The sequence below is a fragment of the Halichoerus grypus genome, chromosome 10 (assembly GCF_964656455.1).
Source record: "Halichoerus grypus chromosome 10, mHalGry1.hap1.1, whole genome shotgun sequence".
Taxonomy (NCBI): Eukaryota; Metazoa; Chordata; class Mammalia; order Carnivora; family Phocidae; genus Halichoerus; species Halichoerus grypus.
Genome location: NC_135721.1, coordinates 29,177,352 through 29,192,247, shown reverse-complemented (window position 1 = coordinate 29,192,247; position 14,896 = coordinate 29,177,352). Strand labels below are relative to the sequence as shown.

At 35.8% G+C, this 14,896-nt stretch overlaps 1 protein-coding gene across 2 annotated transcripts in view; it reads left to right on the top strand.

Moving 5' to 3' along the window:
- Positions 1 to 14,688, top strand: part of STRN (striatin) — a 103,884-nt gene extending 89,196 nt beyond the window's left edge. For both annotated transcript variants that reach the window (XM_078056184.1, XM_078056185.1), the window contains one exon: positions 95 to 14,688. In XM_078056184.1, the coding sequence (XP_077912310.1) occupies positions 95 to 264 (170 nt within the window). In that variant the 3' untranslated portion in view covers positions 265 to 14,688. The remainder of the gene's footprint in view (positions 1 to 94) is intronic.
- The last annotated feature ends 208 nt before the right edge of the window (positions 14,689 to 14,896 follow it).

The following is a 14,896-nucleotide window of genomic DNA, read 5'->3' as shown; positions in this document are numbered from 1 at the left end:
AACTATGGATTATTTGTTTATCCTTATTAGTTTCATGTTAATGTAATGTTTCCTTTCAATTTCTTTTCTTTTTTTTCCTTTTCTTTTGATGCAGGTCATGACTGTTCAATACGTTTATGGAACCTAGAAAGTAAAACGTGTATCCAAGAGTTTACAGCTCATCGGAAAAAGTTTGAAGAATCCATTCATGATGTAGCTTTCCACCCATCCAAATGCTATATAGCCAGTGCTGGGGCTGATGCCCTGGCTAAAGTCTTTGTATGACACAATGCATCATCTTCACCTTCTAGCTCTTTATAAATAATCAACTGCACAAAAGAGATACAGAAGACCAGGGCAAGAATCAGCCTATCCTGCCCTTTTGTTCTGCTGAAGGAGCACAGAGAACATTTGTTAAAGTATAGTTTTGCAATTCGTATACTGTTTTCTAAAACTAAGGTTTGTTCAGGTTGCTGCAAGCTCAGCTGAATCTGTGAGCCTGAAAACTGTTTCAAATTTTCCCCCAAATAGGAGCTTTTATTTCTGAGGTTGTTCTAATTCGCTAGGCAGGCCTGAGCGAACATAAGTTTGGCTTGTCCCTGTTGAGTAAATAGGGCATGCTATAAGGGATAATTAAAAAGCTTGATGACTGGGAATGAGTAGAGGAAGAACAGAAATTTAGACCTAGTTCTCCCCTGAGAAATATTGTTAAACACATTAGGTAGTCAAAACAGTAATCTTGACCACATCTGCTGTACTAGCCCCTATGTGCATAATGACCAGACAGTGTTCAAATGAGTTTTAATTTAGCTCTCCTTTCATCTGTGCACATAAAGCACCTGGCAAAGTGTTTTACCTATTAAGGGGGAAAAAAAAGGAAATGCAATAATATGTTAAATATATTATTATTCAGAAATACTAAACAAATATTTAGTTTGTAAGCAGATTTCTATATTGTATTACATTTTTGAAAATAGATTTGGTACCATTGTAAAGTTTAGCTGTCAAAAAGAGTCACCATAATGAATAGTTGATAGAGTCTGCTTTTACTAAAGGATTTAACTTATTCAGGTTTGAGATTCTGTTTATTTTTAAGGGCAAGCAGGGCATATCTTTATAATAATTTCTGTTAATTTTAAAAATTCACTTTATTCATGTGATATTTATAGTATCAGAGTGGTTATCTCATATCAATGAAATCTTACCTTTCAGTGGTTTGAAAAGACGGAAGTTATCTGTGAGTACTCATTTGTCACAACCCACATACCATGCTTCAGATGACCTCTTGTTCTTTCTTTGTCTCTCACATTCAAATTATCTGACATCTACCAAAACAGTTTATAATTATTACGTTTTAACAGCCCAAAGGGTTTGGTTAATGTCAGGTACCTGCTTTTGCAGTAAAGCCAACTATTTTGTACCCCAGAAGTCCTCCATTAATATATCCAAGAATGGGAGCCCCCTGGAAATCTGGATGGAAGAGTTCAGTGCATAACCTTGGCTAAAGAGTTCTCTTTCTCTTTCCCTGCCCCTACCCCTCCTCCATTCTTTAATTGGAATACACAGCATGTTTTAATAGACAGTGTATCAATATCGTTTCTGGGGAAAACTGTCATAAAGGACCAGGCTTCCCTGAGCTCACCTAGCCTATGACCCACATGTGGCCAGCTCTTGGTATTCCCATGACCCCACTCTTTGGACCTAATGTATAGACCTCATCCCTACAACTGTCTCACCTGTCTTCACACTCTCTTGTTTGCCCCAAATGTCAGAGACCAATGTAGAAATTAGAAATAAATTACTAATGCCCAACGTTTCAGCAAAATGTATGTATGATAGTTCTCAGATTTTAAAAATACATATCCACAAATATTTTAATCTTTTAATAAAATTACTACATTCCTCTCCCCACATAGTCCATTGTCATAACAATGACACCTCTGATGATATGTATATCTACTCCTTGAAAACGTATTCTGGTGGTGATATGGATAGTAATTGACAATTTTTCTTTAAAATTTCTGTTTCCTGCCTCTCGAGTTCTGAAGTATACAGGCAGATTTTCTTTAAAGATGTGTGCTCGGTTTGCCTGATTGATAGACAGATATGCTTTAATATTTTGACTCAGCTACCTTTTCATTTCATCTGTGCTTTGGTTAACAGTGGGCTCAAGGGACTCCTTTGTATAATCAAATGAATTGACCTGGACTTGAGCTACCAGGTGAACATTTATATTATTCCCATGCAGATACAGAATTCCACATTTTGTTTGGTGCATTCCTCTTTTGGTTCTTCAATGAGTGAAAAAATGGTGTTGCTGACCTAACATTTATAGAGGGATACTGGAAAATTCCAGTCAGGTGCCCTTACTTGGCATATTTATGACAGATTAAGCTATTGTTCTACCAGTTACTGCTTTAATTACCTCTCAAGGTCTTCAGTGCCTGCTTTACTTATGCCACTGAAATTGTCAAAACCAAGACATTCTCTTCCCCTGCATTTTATACCTCATGGTTGAAATTTTTCTGTTAGTGAGTGGAAAATGACCATGAGAAAGGTAGACTGTAGTGCAAATGTTGGAACTGTTGAAAGTTCTTTAGCAAGCCAGTGCGTGCCATTGGAAACTGTACACAGAAACAGAGATTTTTCTCCACTAGCACTGTGTGATCTCAGCCCAGAAATGAGCCAAAGCTGTCTTCCAACCAGATAGAAGCATAGACATGTGTCTGATTTCCCCCCCCAGCCTACAGAAAATTTAATGAACATCCACAATATGAACAAATTCAAGATTCAAACAGTCATTGAAATGCTTTCATAGTGCTTGGTTTGTAAATATTTTGGATGAAATATATTGGGATAGTATGAAAATCAGCAGGAGATGTGGGTCCCCTGCCCTATTTTCATATGCTGTGGATACATCTCTGGGAGCTTGCAGCACCCTTCTCAAAACCCAGATGTCATATGGAGCTCATTTGCTACTCGAACCCTAGACAGATATTTAACATAAGTGATATAATGACCTTCAGTATTTTTCTATTGAACAAGTTTAGCAATTTTTGCCATTAAACAGATAATTAGTTATGCAAAGTATTTAGCTTTTATAATCATTTTAGTTATGACTAAAAGGGGGGAAATTATGCTGCATCACTGATAATGAACTTTGTGAAAAATTTTTTGTTTATCTGACTTTCATTCCTTCAGTATTCTTGCTATAAATTTCTTTTGGAGATAATGATAAAGATTTATTTGAAAATGTCTAAAATGTATGTATATTTTATAAATATATATTATATATATTGTAAGAATATATATAATATATAGACTATATATATATACATATATATGTATGTGTGTGTGTGTGTGTGTATATATATATATATATATATATATATATATAAACCATAGGTGCATTTTACTGTTTTGTATTTTTGTTTTTAGAGGTAGTGTACACCGCAGGTAATGATGAGTATGATGAGTGTTGTGCTGTTTGCTTTTGCAGTATAATATATAGTTCTAAATGTTTAAATTACTGTATATATTATATTCATTAGAGGCTAGCATGCTTGTTTTAAAGACTGTCATTCTAGTTTATTAAAATCTGAATGTAAGAAAACCTGGCTATTCAAATGTGAATTGAAAAATATTCCATTCTCAGTACTGAACTATTTCCATTGAACATTCAGGATTTTTAACAAAACAGATACCATCAAGAAGACAATAGCTAGAGAATGAGAGGTGCCTTTAAAATAAAATACAAATGCAGCCTTACAGTGAGGATGAGGATTGAGTTGGGGGGGTGGGGGGTGGGGGCTATGAGAGAGAGAGAGAGAGAGAGAGAGAGAGAGAGAGAGAGAGTGTGTGTGTGTGTGTGTGTGTGTGTGTGTGTGTTTGCTTGCCAATCTGTGACGGTCCTGATTTGTGACCATCAATGTCTTCAATGTATCTGCTCAACTTCTAGGATTTCAGGGGACATTTCATGCGTTGTCTTTCTGCTCTTCTGAGCACCACATGTATTTCCAAGGGTTTTGAATGTGAATTCCTAGAAATTTCAATAGAGAGGAAAAATAACTATTCTTTCACTATAGTCAAGTTCAGGTAAAAGGAGAAATTATTGGTTCACCAAAATGATGGGCTCTCTTAAATGTTGGCTAAGTAAATTAATTTTTTAAAAATGTGATTTTTAAAGGCCCTCTTTTTTAGGACTTCATATATTTCCCTCCTACACAAGAGCATGTCATGAAATTCTTATGTGATGAAGATTCAACTAGTAAAAATTATTTTTAGATTAAACACCTGAACTAGTTAAAATACCACCTAAGAATAGTGTTTAAATGACATCTTTCATATCTACCTCTTTGTCATTGCTGCCATTTTAACTAAAGCAAATCTTTGACATCTGAAAATGATGATTGGATGCAATTTAAAAATCTATGTTGGTGCTTTTCTCAGGCTTTGTCATTTAAGTTATATTGAACTAAGATGTCACAAATCAGATTGAAAGACTTAAGAGTTTCGGTTTTCTTTTGAAAGAACTGCTTAAAATTTATCATCAAGGTTGATAGTGAGTGGATATAGTTAATCTCTGGTTAGTATATGTCTGTGATATTTTCAGCCAAGAGCCAAACTGTTACTGAATTTACATGGAAAAAGAGCTCTAAGTACAGTTTTTTTCAGCTTACTTTATTCTTTGACTATTTCAAGGCTATTAAGTACATAATCATTACTTTTATTTACTTAGAAGTTGCCTTTGTTACTATGTTATTTGTGTAGTTATTTATATAATTGTAGTACTTTGTGTTTGACACTGGGATTCAGGTTGTACAAAAGTAGTAGCTGAAAAAAATTATATGTATATTTTTGTGAAATGTATCAATTCCAGAAGTTTCTTTTAAGGGAAGGTCCAGAAAACATGTCCATCTTTAAAAACAAAGGCCAGGCCATTGGTAAATGATTTTAATCATTTTTACTTTCAGCACTGAAAGTTTTTTAATTGGCCATATCCATCATCCAGCTGGACCTCCATGTCAGTGTCAGGGACACCAGATTGACAAAGTATTTACCGGATTGCATCAGTTTTGTTTTTGCTTTTGTTCCATTTTTGTTTTTGTTCTTAATCTGAAAAAAAAAAACAAAAAAAACAAATTTAGGCCAAACAGAGATCCCTAGATTCCACTTGTTTATTCTAGCAGTATTCCTAAAGTGGTACTTAGGGGTCAGAATTTTCTGCATCTTTGCTAGTCAAGCTTAGATTTTATTTAACTGGGACCACATGCTTGTCATCCCTCTGATGCAAATTAGAAAGTTCATTTTAATTTAGATTAACTTTAATGTCTGCCTGGATTTTTAACAGGCTGTGAACCAGTGAGTGCCTTGTTAAAGTAGAATGATTTTTCCCTGGTTGTTAGCTCCTTTCTGATAATGTCTCAGAGAATGGTATTTTAGTTGACTGGTACAGATCTGCTAAATTCGGTATTATCAGCAGTCAGAAAGCCTTCAGTCTACCACATACCTCCCGCCCTACTTTCTTCTCATTGTTTGGCTGAAGTTTGCCTCTTGTGAGAAACAAATACAACCCCCCTCTCCACACACTTTTTTTCAATCCAAATTAAGAGATATCCCCCACACCCATTCCAACTATATGATCTAATATCTGTTTTTAGGAGGAACCACTTCTTTGTAATCCTGAAATCTACTGGTTACTTTATGTCTTCTTAACTTCAGTTTACTAGAGCTGACTTCAGGGCATCATCAGTTCAGTTTCCTAAGTAACTCCTTTTCTCCACTCACCCAATTCCCCACCCCCCAACTGGTGAGCCCTGGACCAGATTGTTTGATCTTCAGGTATTTTTAAATTCAGTTATATTAATTAATGTAAATTAATCCAAATGCTAATTTTTGTGGTGCAAGAAGTTTCTTTTGTAAATTCAGGGTATGGATAAGCTAATTAAGATATCTTTTTTGGTGGCTCTAAGTGTATTATTTGTTTTTAAATAAAGTACAAATATAGATAATGTGCTATAGGTGTCTCATGAATTGAAATATTTTGGAATCTAGTGGATTTGCAGTTAAAATAATACATCTTGATTTTGTGTTTTTGGTGGGGGGGTGGGTAGGAGAGGCATGCAGAGAAATAAAAGGGGTGTAAGACAAAGTAGATGTGAGTCCAAAGGAATGGACCAGTCTTAATTATTGATTGTGAGGAAGGTAGAGAAATTTATCATTATAGAGTTTGAACCTTTGGAAAGCCAGTAAAATTAAATAAAATACTCCATAAGATTGGGTCAGTGATACTTTCAGGGACACATGCGTATTTTTTCAAGTGTTCAGTTACATATTTTTTAAAAATTAAAATGTGTTTTTATTTTTTGTTTGGCTATTTAACAAACATAAGCCTTCCCCTTCCCCTTGCTTTTTCAAATCAACATTATTTTTCAAAGGCTTTCTCTGCCCACAATTCACAATCTCTTTGTTCCAATCTGAAGCCATAATGTTATGTGGAATCTAAGAGTGTCCTTGAAACTATCTGCTGTTCTTTGATGTTCTGTATGCTTCTGTAGTAATGAGTGTTATATCCTTTGTCATGGACACATTTTTCAGTAGTGTCAGAAATATCCCTTTTGTCCCTTTTAATGAGAACTGAGACATTTGCTGGAGTTATTTTAGAGTAATCCGGTTCAGAAGGTCAGGAGGATGCTAAATGTTTTTACATGGATTGATGGACACTCTGGGGTACCCCAGAGTGGTATTCTGACCTGCATTGGATTTCCCAAGACCATCCCAGAGCTGTTCTGGCACCTAGGGTAGTCACCAGGAACACTTAGGAATCTAGCAGCACTATTTAACCCAATCACTGTAACCATGAAGCATCCCTCCACTTGTTACTTCTTAGTTACACCTGTTGCTTACAATGATCAGGACACTCCAGTTTTATGGGTAAGCACTGACCTGCAGGTCTGAAAATTGAAATCCATATTTTCTGGAACACAATTTTTAATTTAGTATATTTTATATACTTACAAAACCAAACAATTCAAAACCCACCATACAGAAAATGACTCACTTTGTTTCACTTAGCTCCTACAACCCTAAGCCCTTTCTTAATCCTGTTTAATTAGACTAAAGGTAATGGTGGCCTCAGTCAGACTTGAAGGATCTATTTGAGTGAACAAAATCTGCAATATCCTGCTACCAGGAAGGGCCTGTTTTGTAGAAAATTTTCTTGTCCTTGATGATTTAGCCATTCACCTTACATTGAAGGCTGGTCCAGATGCTAACTCCACATTGACTTTTCCTGTGTTCCTCTTTAAGAGAGAGAGAATTAATCCAGTAATGTAAAGGAGAACCCACAGTAAAACATCTGTTAAATACACTTGGAGTACTAGAATTAGTATTCTTAATTCATGTGCCAAAATTTTCTGTGCTCTCTTAAGATCCAGTATATATACCAGCTTCCCAATCTCCAACCTCAAACCAAAGATATTTTTGAATTACCTCATATAATAACATCATCAAATTAAGGGTAATGGTAAGGGAAACCCATCATTCACAAATGAAATTTCCCAACCTGAAAAACTTTCTTTAATTAAAAAAATAAAAAAAAAACCTGCATGGAAAGCAAAGATTTTTTAAGGATTTATTTGAGAGAGAGAGTGGGGGAGGGGCAGAGGGAAAGAATCTCAAGCAGACTCCCTGCTGAGCACGGAGGACTTGGGGCTTGATCTCCCGGCCCTGAGATCATGACCTGAGCCAAAATCAAGTCGGACACTTAACCGACTGAGCCACTCAGGCACCCCAGAAAGCAAAATTTTATGTTAAGTAGGAGTTGTAAAAACAAGCAACTTGTGACTTAGATGTGCCGAAATGTTAAAGGATACTGATACCTGGCTACTTCCTGATGGAAGTGGGACCAAGGCAGTAATTTTTCATAAATAAACAAGATTAACTTACGTTAGAGCAAAAGAAATCTCATCAGAAAGTTTACTTTGGGTTCTGGCTAATTTGGGTGAGAGTGTGGGGAAAAAAGCACCATACCAAGAAGGAAAAGCCGCCAGATATCTCTGCAATCTGGACCCACCACCCATTGTCCTTCTTTCTCTTTAAATGGCCTGGAACAATGACCTCTGAGATCTTTTGACCTACAAAAGTGAATGGTTCCAATTCTGGCTTGTCATTGGTCCTTGTTACCTAAATTAAAGATTTTTACATCAAAAGTTATCCTAGAGCCCCCTGGTAAAGTATCAGACAACATAGTTTCTATGATATTTTAGGAAGCCGTATTAACATAGGCCCAGGTATGTTGTACCATTTGCATATGTCAGAATGAAGACCAGACATGTAAGAATGTTCTCATGTGGCCAAGTGATAATCTCACGAAAAGATTGGAGAATTATTTTTATAGGATGAATTCTGTTTTGAATGATTTTGACTATGCTTTTAAAAGCACTTAAAAATATATTTGCAGGGGCGCCTGGGTGGCTCAGTCGTTAAGCGTCTGCCTTCGGCTCAGGTCATGATCCCAGGGTCCTGGGATCAAGCCCCGCATCGGGCTCCCTGCTCAGCGGGAATCCTGCTTCTCCCTCTCCCATTTGCCGTGCTTGTGTTCCCTCTCTTGCTGTGTCTCTCTCTCTCGAATAAATAAAATCTTTAAAATATATATATATATATTTGCATATTTTTCTACAGACTTTTGAGCCCATGTATTTCTGAATATCCTGTTGGAATAATTTCATTCATTGTGTATTTTAGAAAAAAAATTCATTGGTCTCACATCTCTTGACAGTCATTTATGAGTAACACTCCTGATATAGTACTCAACTGCTATGTAGACAAGTGGTAAATGTCTCCATATTGTGACTGCCTGGAAAAGCACTATGTTTGTACATAGTTTGCAGGTCAACATGGAGACTTCCGTATTTCATATATGTTAAAATTAACATGTATAGCATGTAAAAAATGTTAATTAGCAATGTCCCCTCAGAGCTATCAGCGTTAAGGTTAGATTCTGCCAGTTGCCATTCACGAGTTTTGAATCAGCTAAAATACCACTTAATTCATTTAAATGGAAACTTTGTTTTTCAGTGAAATAGTACCTGTTCGGTTTCCTTGTAGATCTCAGGGTCAGAAGAAAGGCTTTCTACCAGCTCTAAAATATTCAGGCTTTCTTTTACTCATTCTGGTCAGCTTTTTAAACAAGCAAGACAATAAGCTCCTATTTCTCATATCCTACAATACGCGGAATACACGTCTAATGATTCCAATTTAAAAAAAAATAAACCTTGCAAGCAGATTGTTTTTTCTCCTTAGGAACATCATTGCTTTCTGGAGGCAGAAATGATTTTACTTTTGAAATCGAAGGTTAGAGATCCATGCGGTTTTGTGTCCTTGATGTACGCAAGTTACATACAGCTTGCCTCTGCAGATAAACACAAATTTTGTGTGATTTTTAAAAATTATTTTGGAAGTGCAAAGACTAGCAAGGAAGATGTGATAAGTTTATTTTATGTATTTCAAAATCTTGTGGATTTTTTTTGTAGTATGGGCAGCAGGTAGTGATGAGTCTTACTATGAACGCCTTCATTATACCCCATCCTCAACTCAGACTTTAAGTATCACTCACTGTTACCTAATGAACTAAAAACAGTTAATGATCTTTGTTTGCTTCAGTGTCTGTAAGCTCCTCACTTGTTTTTCTTATAGTCCCCTTAGCACCTCTCCTGGTGCCTTACCATACAAAACGTACTCAATAACTATTTGTTGGGTGAGTAATCAGCACATTTTCAAAACTCTGAATCTATCCAGTTCTTCAAAGACAAAAAAAAAGGTCCTCTCCGCCAGTCCCTAGCCAATCGCAAATGTATTTCGATCTGTGAAGCTGATCCCAAGATGGAGGTCTGCACCCTAACTAGGGGGGAATTCGGACCTCACCTGGAAGGTGGCAACAGAATGCCAAAGGCACCACCCTCCCGCTGCTGCACACTTCCAGTCCTGCCTGCACTGGAATTGAGCAAAGCATGTGGGGGAAGATGAGGCATGTCTGAACCCTGTTATGGGGCCCCTTCTTTCCCTCACCTCCGCAGCACCACCCCACTGACCTCTGCTCCCCTCTGGGGCCGCTGCTGCAGTCTGGAACCTCGACCTGCCAGGACTGTCTCGGGCCCAGGCCAGGTCCACCACTCTTGCCTTGTGACCCTCAGATGGTCCTGCTGTTCCTAACTGGCTGGGGTTTTGTTTTTTTCCAAAGAAGTAGGAAGTTCCAGCAGAAGATTGTCAAGAAAGGCATTCCTCTGGGGAGCTTGCCTTGAATTGGGAGAATCTAGGACAAATCCCTCAGGATGTTTTCAGGGCTGCTTTTTGTCCAGATCATTTGATGGTAATTATCTAAATGTTTATTAAGTCGCCCCGGAAGAGCTTGTGTTGTCTCGGTTTACTGCTACCGCTCTACCAGGGTCCAAGTGGCGTGCGGCCTTGAGCTGCAGAGCTTAACTGCTTCAGGAGTAAAAGAGTCAAGTTTAGAGACAGACAATTTATATATAACAATCAAATGACTTACTAATAGAATCATCAACAGAGAAGTGAATTGTGTGAGTGTGAAATATTAAATTAAATCTCAATGTTAAATCCTTATGTAAGAACTATTATCTCTTTTTTAATTATTAAAATATTCTTTTAAGATCAGTACAGCACAAAGGAAGGAACAGGATTTTGGCCTGGACACAGGACATTTATTGTCAGTGAAACTGTAGTCAAGCTAACTCTTGTGAGTTGTTTTCTCATCTGTGAAAAGGAGATGATAAATCTACCTGATAGATTGATTTGAGATAATAGATACAAAACACCTGATAAAATGTTGGGCAGTAATAAACATCCAACAAATAATTATTACTCACTCCCTGCATTCATACTTCCTGTCACGTAATTCTCTCACACTCCTGATAACTTCTAGAATATCAGGTATTTAGGAGAAACAAGGTTAAAATGAACATCAAGAGTAGCCCTAAAGAAGAAGTTATACATAAAATACTACTTTCCTCAATATTTGAGTGACTGCTATGTGCCCGGCCATTCTAGGCGCTGGCGTTCATCAGCAAACAGACAAAATCGTTTACCTGATGTGGCTTACATTCCAGTTGGGGAAAACAACAAATAATACAGGTAAAAAATACAGAATATTAAGTGGTAAGTGCTAAGGATAAATAAAGGGAAAGGAGATGTTGTTTCTCAGACATAAAAAGTAATACAAGCAACACAAGGTGGGGCCTGGCTGGCTCAGTTGGAAGAGCATGCTACTCTTGATCTTGGGGTCGTAAGTTTGAGACTTATGTTGGCTCTAGAGATTACCTAAATAAATAAAAACGAAAAAAAGAGCAACAGAAAAGAGCAATAAGTAATGAAGACACATAATAGCAGAACTCATCACATCCCACCATACCATTTCACTCCCACCCCCCGTGTAGTAATAGCGTTACATATGTCTCTATTCTTCTTCATACAAGTATGTGTACACAAATACTGCGTGGAGTTTTGTCTTATTCTACATGTTCTCTGCAACTTGCTTTTAAAATTTAATGTATATTTTGAGCAACTTATAAGCCTATACATACATAGATTTCTTTTAAATTCCTTAATATACACACACGAATAAAAAGATTTTTTGGTGGGTCTGTTTGCTTTAAATAAATGAGATAATACTTGTCCTCTGCATCTTTTCTCACCCAACAATATGTGATAGAAATTCCTTCAAGTCTATCTTATAGCTGCTATTTCATTCTTTTTAATGATGAATACTCTGATGATGATGTCTTAAACTTCTTCCATAATCAGTGGGCATTTACTACCAGATTTTCACTATTTTGGTAATTGTGCCTGTGCACATATTCATGACCATGATGGTTTCACTCCTACGGAATAGAGTCCCTGCAATAGGATTGCTGGGTTGAGAGAGATGTAGATTTAAAATTTTTTAATAAGTATTGACAGATTGTTTCCCAAAAAGGCTGGAACAATTTATATTTTCATCAATAAATGTACAGTATAAAAATGCCCTTTTTATACCCACAAGCAATAGCTTTTGTAGCATTAAAAAAAAAATGAGAAGAAAAAAGACTGGTGGTGTGTACAGTGATTTCTCCATATTATTTTTTTTTCATTTTCCTGATTACTGTAAATCTGCATAACTTTTCATATGTTCTTTGGTTATTTGGATTTCACTCATAATTAAATTACCTTTGGTATTCGTTTTCTGTTGCTGTATAACAAATTACCACAAATTTAGCAGCTTAAAACAATACCCGTTTATTATTTCATAGTTATGTGGGTTAGAACTTGAAGTGGCCTTGACTGTGCTCTCTGTTTAGTGTCCGATAAAGTGTGTGCCAGGCTGGGCTCTTAACTAAAGGATCTGGGGGAAGAATTCACTTCCAGGCTCATTCGTGTTGTTGGCAGAATTTCAAACCTTACAATTGTAGGACGGTTGTAGGATGGAGGTCTCTGTTTCCTTGCTGGCTGTTAGCCAGAAGTTCTTCTCAGCTTTGAGAGGTTACTCTCCAGTCCTTGTATGTAACGCTACCGCCCACCCCTGCCATCTTCAAAGTTAGCAAGGATTCATCAGATCCTTCTCATACTTGACTGTGTTTTCTCTTCTGCTATCAGCCAGAGAAAACTCTCTTGCTTTTCAAAGGGCTCGTGTGCCTAGAGTAGGCCCACCCAGATAATTTCTGTATGTTAAGGTCTATTGGTTAGTAACCTTAAATAACTTCCACAAACTCCCTTTGCTTGGTAAATGTGGTGTTATCATGGGAGTAAACACCAGGAGCGAAGATCACGGGGGCCATCTTAGAATTCTACCACAAATATTCATATTTTTATTTATAGCTTTACGTTTATATCTTTCTGTTGTGTTTGCCTTTTTATTTATTTATTTAACTAGTTCATAGGAGGTTTTTGTATATTACACATATATATTAAGCCTTTCTACTCTTGGTTGCAAACAGTTTTCCTAACTCTTGTAAGTTGTCTATTGACCACTAATAGTAATAAGTACTTTTTCCATAGAAAACTTAGCCATTTGGATTTCGCTCATAAGGTGAATTGCATTATTTGTATCTTTTTATTCACATTGTAAGTTTTTAGTTATTTTTATTTTTCATTCACTTCATTTTTATTAATATTTTGCCCATATGTGCACTGTCTTTTTAAAAAAAATTGTAAGTGCTCTTTCTACATTATATGTAAACACTTCATCATATTATTTGCAAATTTTCTCCAAACTGTAATTTGTTTACCATATTTATAATACCTTTTCCCATTCAAAATTTTATATTAGTATATACTCAAGTATATTATTTTATAAAATATGGACATTTATAAATATATAAAAATTTCAAAGTATTCTGTATTAAGGCCTTCACCCCTGGGTGGCATGTGTAGTCTCCTAGAATGGCTTATGCATTTTATTCTTGGTTTTTATTGTTAGTGTTTTTTTCACATTTGTCTTTACTCTTTACATTTGGAATTTGTTTTTGTATAGAATGCAAGCTATGGATCCAACTTTACTTTCTTCTGAGTGGGTTGCCAATTGTTCCAACACTTCTTATCAAATTATCTTTTTCCAATGAAACAAAATACCAACTTTGTCATATATTAATTTTTCATATATAATGAGATTTCTCAATATACTCTGCTTATAGTACTCTATATATGGCAATATCATGCATTTAATTACAGTGACTCTGTGTTTGCATACAAGGGCTTTATAAAATGGTCAGGCAGAGCTTTGTGTCACCCCACACTCCTGAACTACTGTTCTTTTTACTACCTTTCTTGGTTATTATCAGGCATTTGAAGTTTGTGATCATTTTATCCAATTAGTGGTTGAAACTGCATTAAATGTAAAGATTAATTTTGGGAAATTTGACATATGATATTGTCTTCTAAGAACTAACAAAATTGTATCATTTTCTGTTTGCTCAGATCCTGTCTATATCATTAGTAAGATTGAGATTTGAGACTTCTCTTCACTTAAGTCCTGTGTCTTTTTTTTTTTTTTTTTTTTTTTTTTTTTTACTAAATGTAGTCTTGTTTCTTAGTCTTTTGGTCATTATTGAGAATGGATTTTTTTCCATTTCCATTTCTAAAGGCTTATTATAAATAAAAAGCTTACTTTTGTGTGTGTGTGTGTGCTTACCTTGAATACAACACATTTATTATATATACTTACTAAATTTTCTCATTAATTCCAGAAGTTTTCACTACAGTCTCTTGGGATTTTTAGAAATATAATGATGACAGTCACAAAGGTAATGACACTCAAACTCACATAATCACAAAAATAACTTTTTTTCCAGTGTTTGAAAAATTCTTTTCTTCTCTAGAATCTTTATTGTCTAGAAACTCCATTATAGTGTTAAGTGATAATGGTGATAGCAGGCATCTCTGTGTGCTATTGATTTTAATTGAAATAGTTTGCATATTTAGCTATTTTGAGTATTTATGTTGCTATTTGGTAAATAATCTTATTTAAATAAATTCTTTCCTGTTTTACCAAGAGATTTTACTAGAAATAGCTGCTGAATTTTGTCAAATGCCTTTTCAGCTTCGTTTGATGTGTTTGGGTGTTACTGTCCTTTAATCTGGTGACTAGCTAGATTGTTTGTGGAGCTGCTGACATTAAGCCATTCTTGTCTCCTTGGAATAAAACCTACTTGGTCATAATGTGTTATTCTGTCTTTTATAAATCAGTTTTCCAGTTGCTAATATTTTATTTAGAACTTCAGCATGCATATTCCTAAGTGAGATTGGTCTATGGGTTTCTTCAGTGGACTTTTTATTAGAGGTAAAAAATTATGCAGGTTGACAAAATGTGGAACTAATCAGAAGGCTCACCCCCTAGCCAGTGAGAATGCAAATTTATTCAAACATG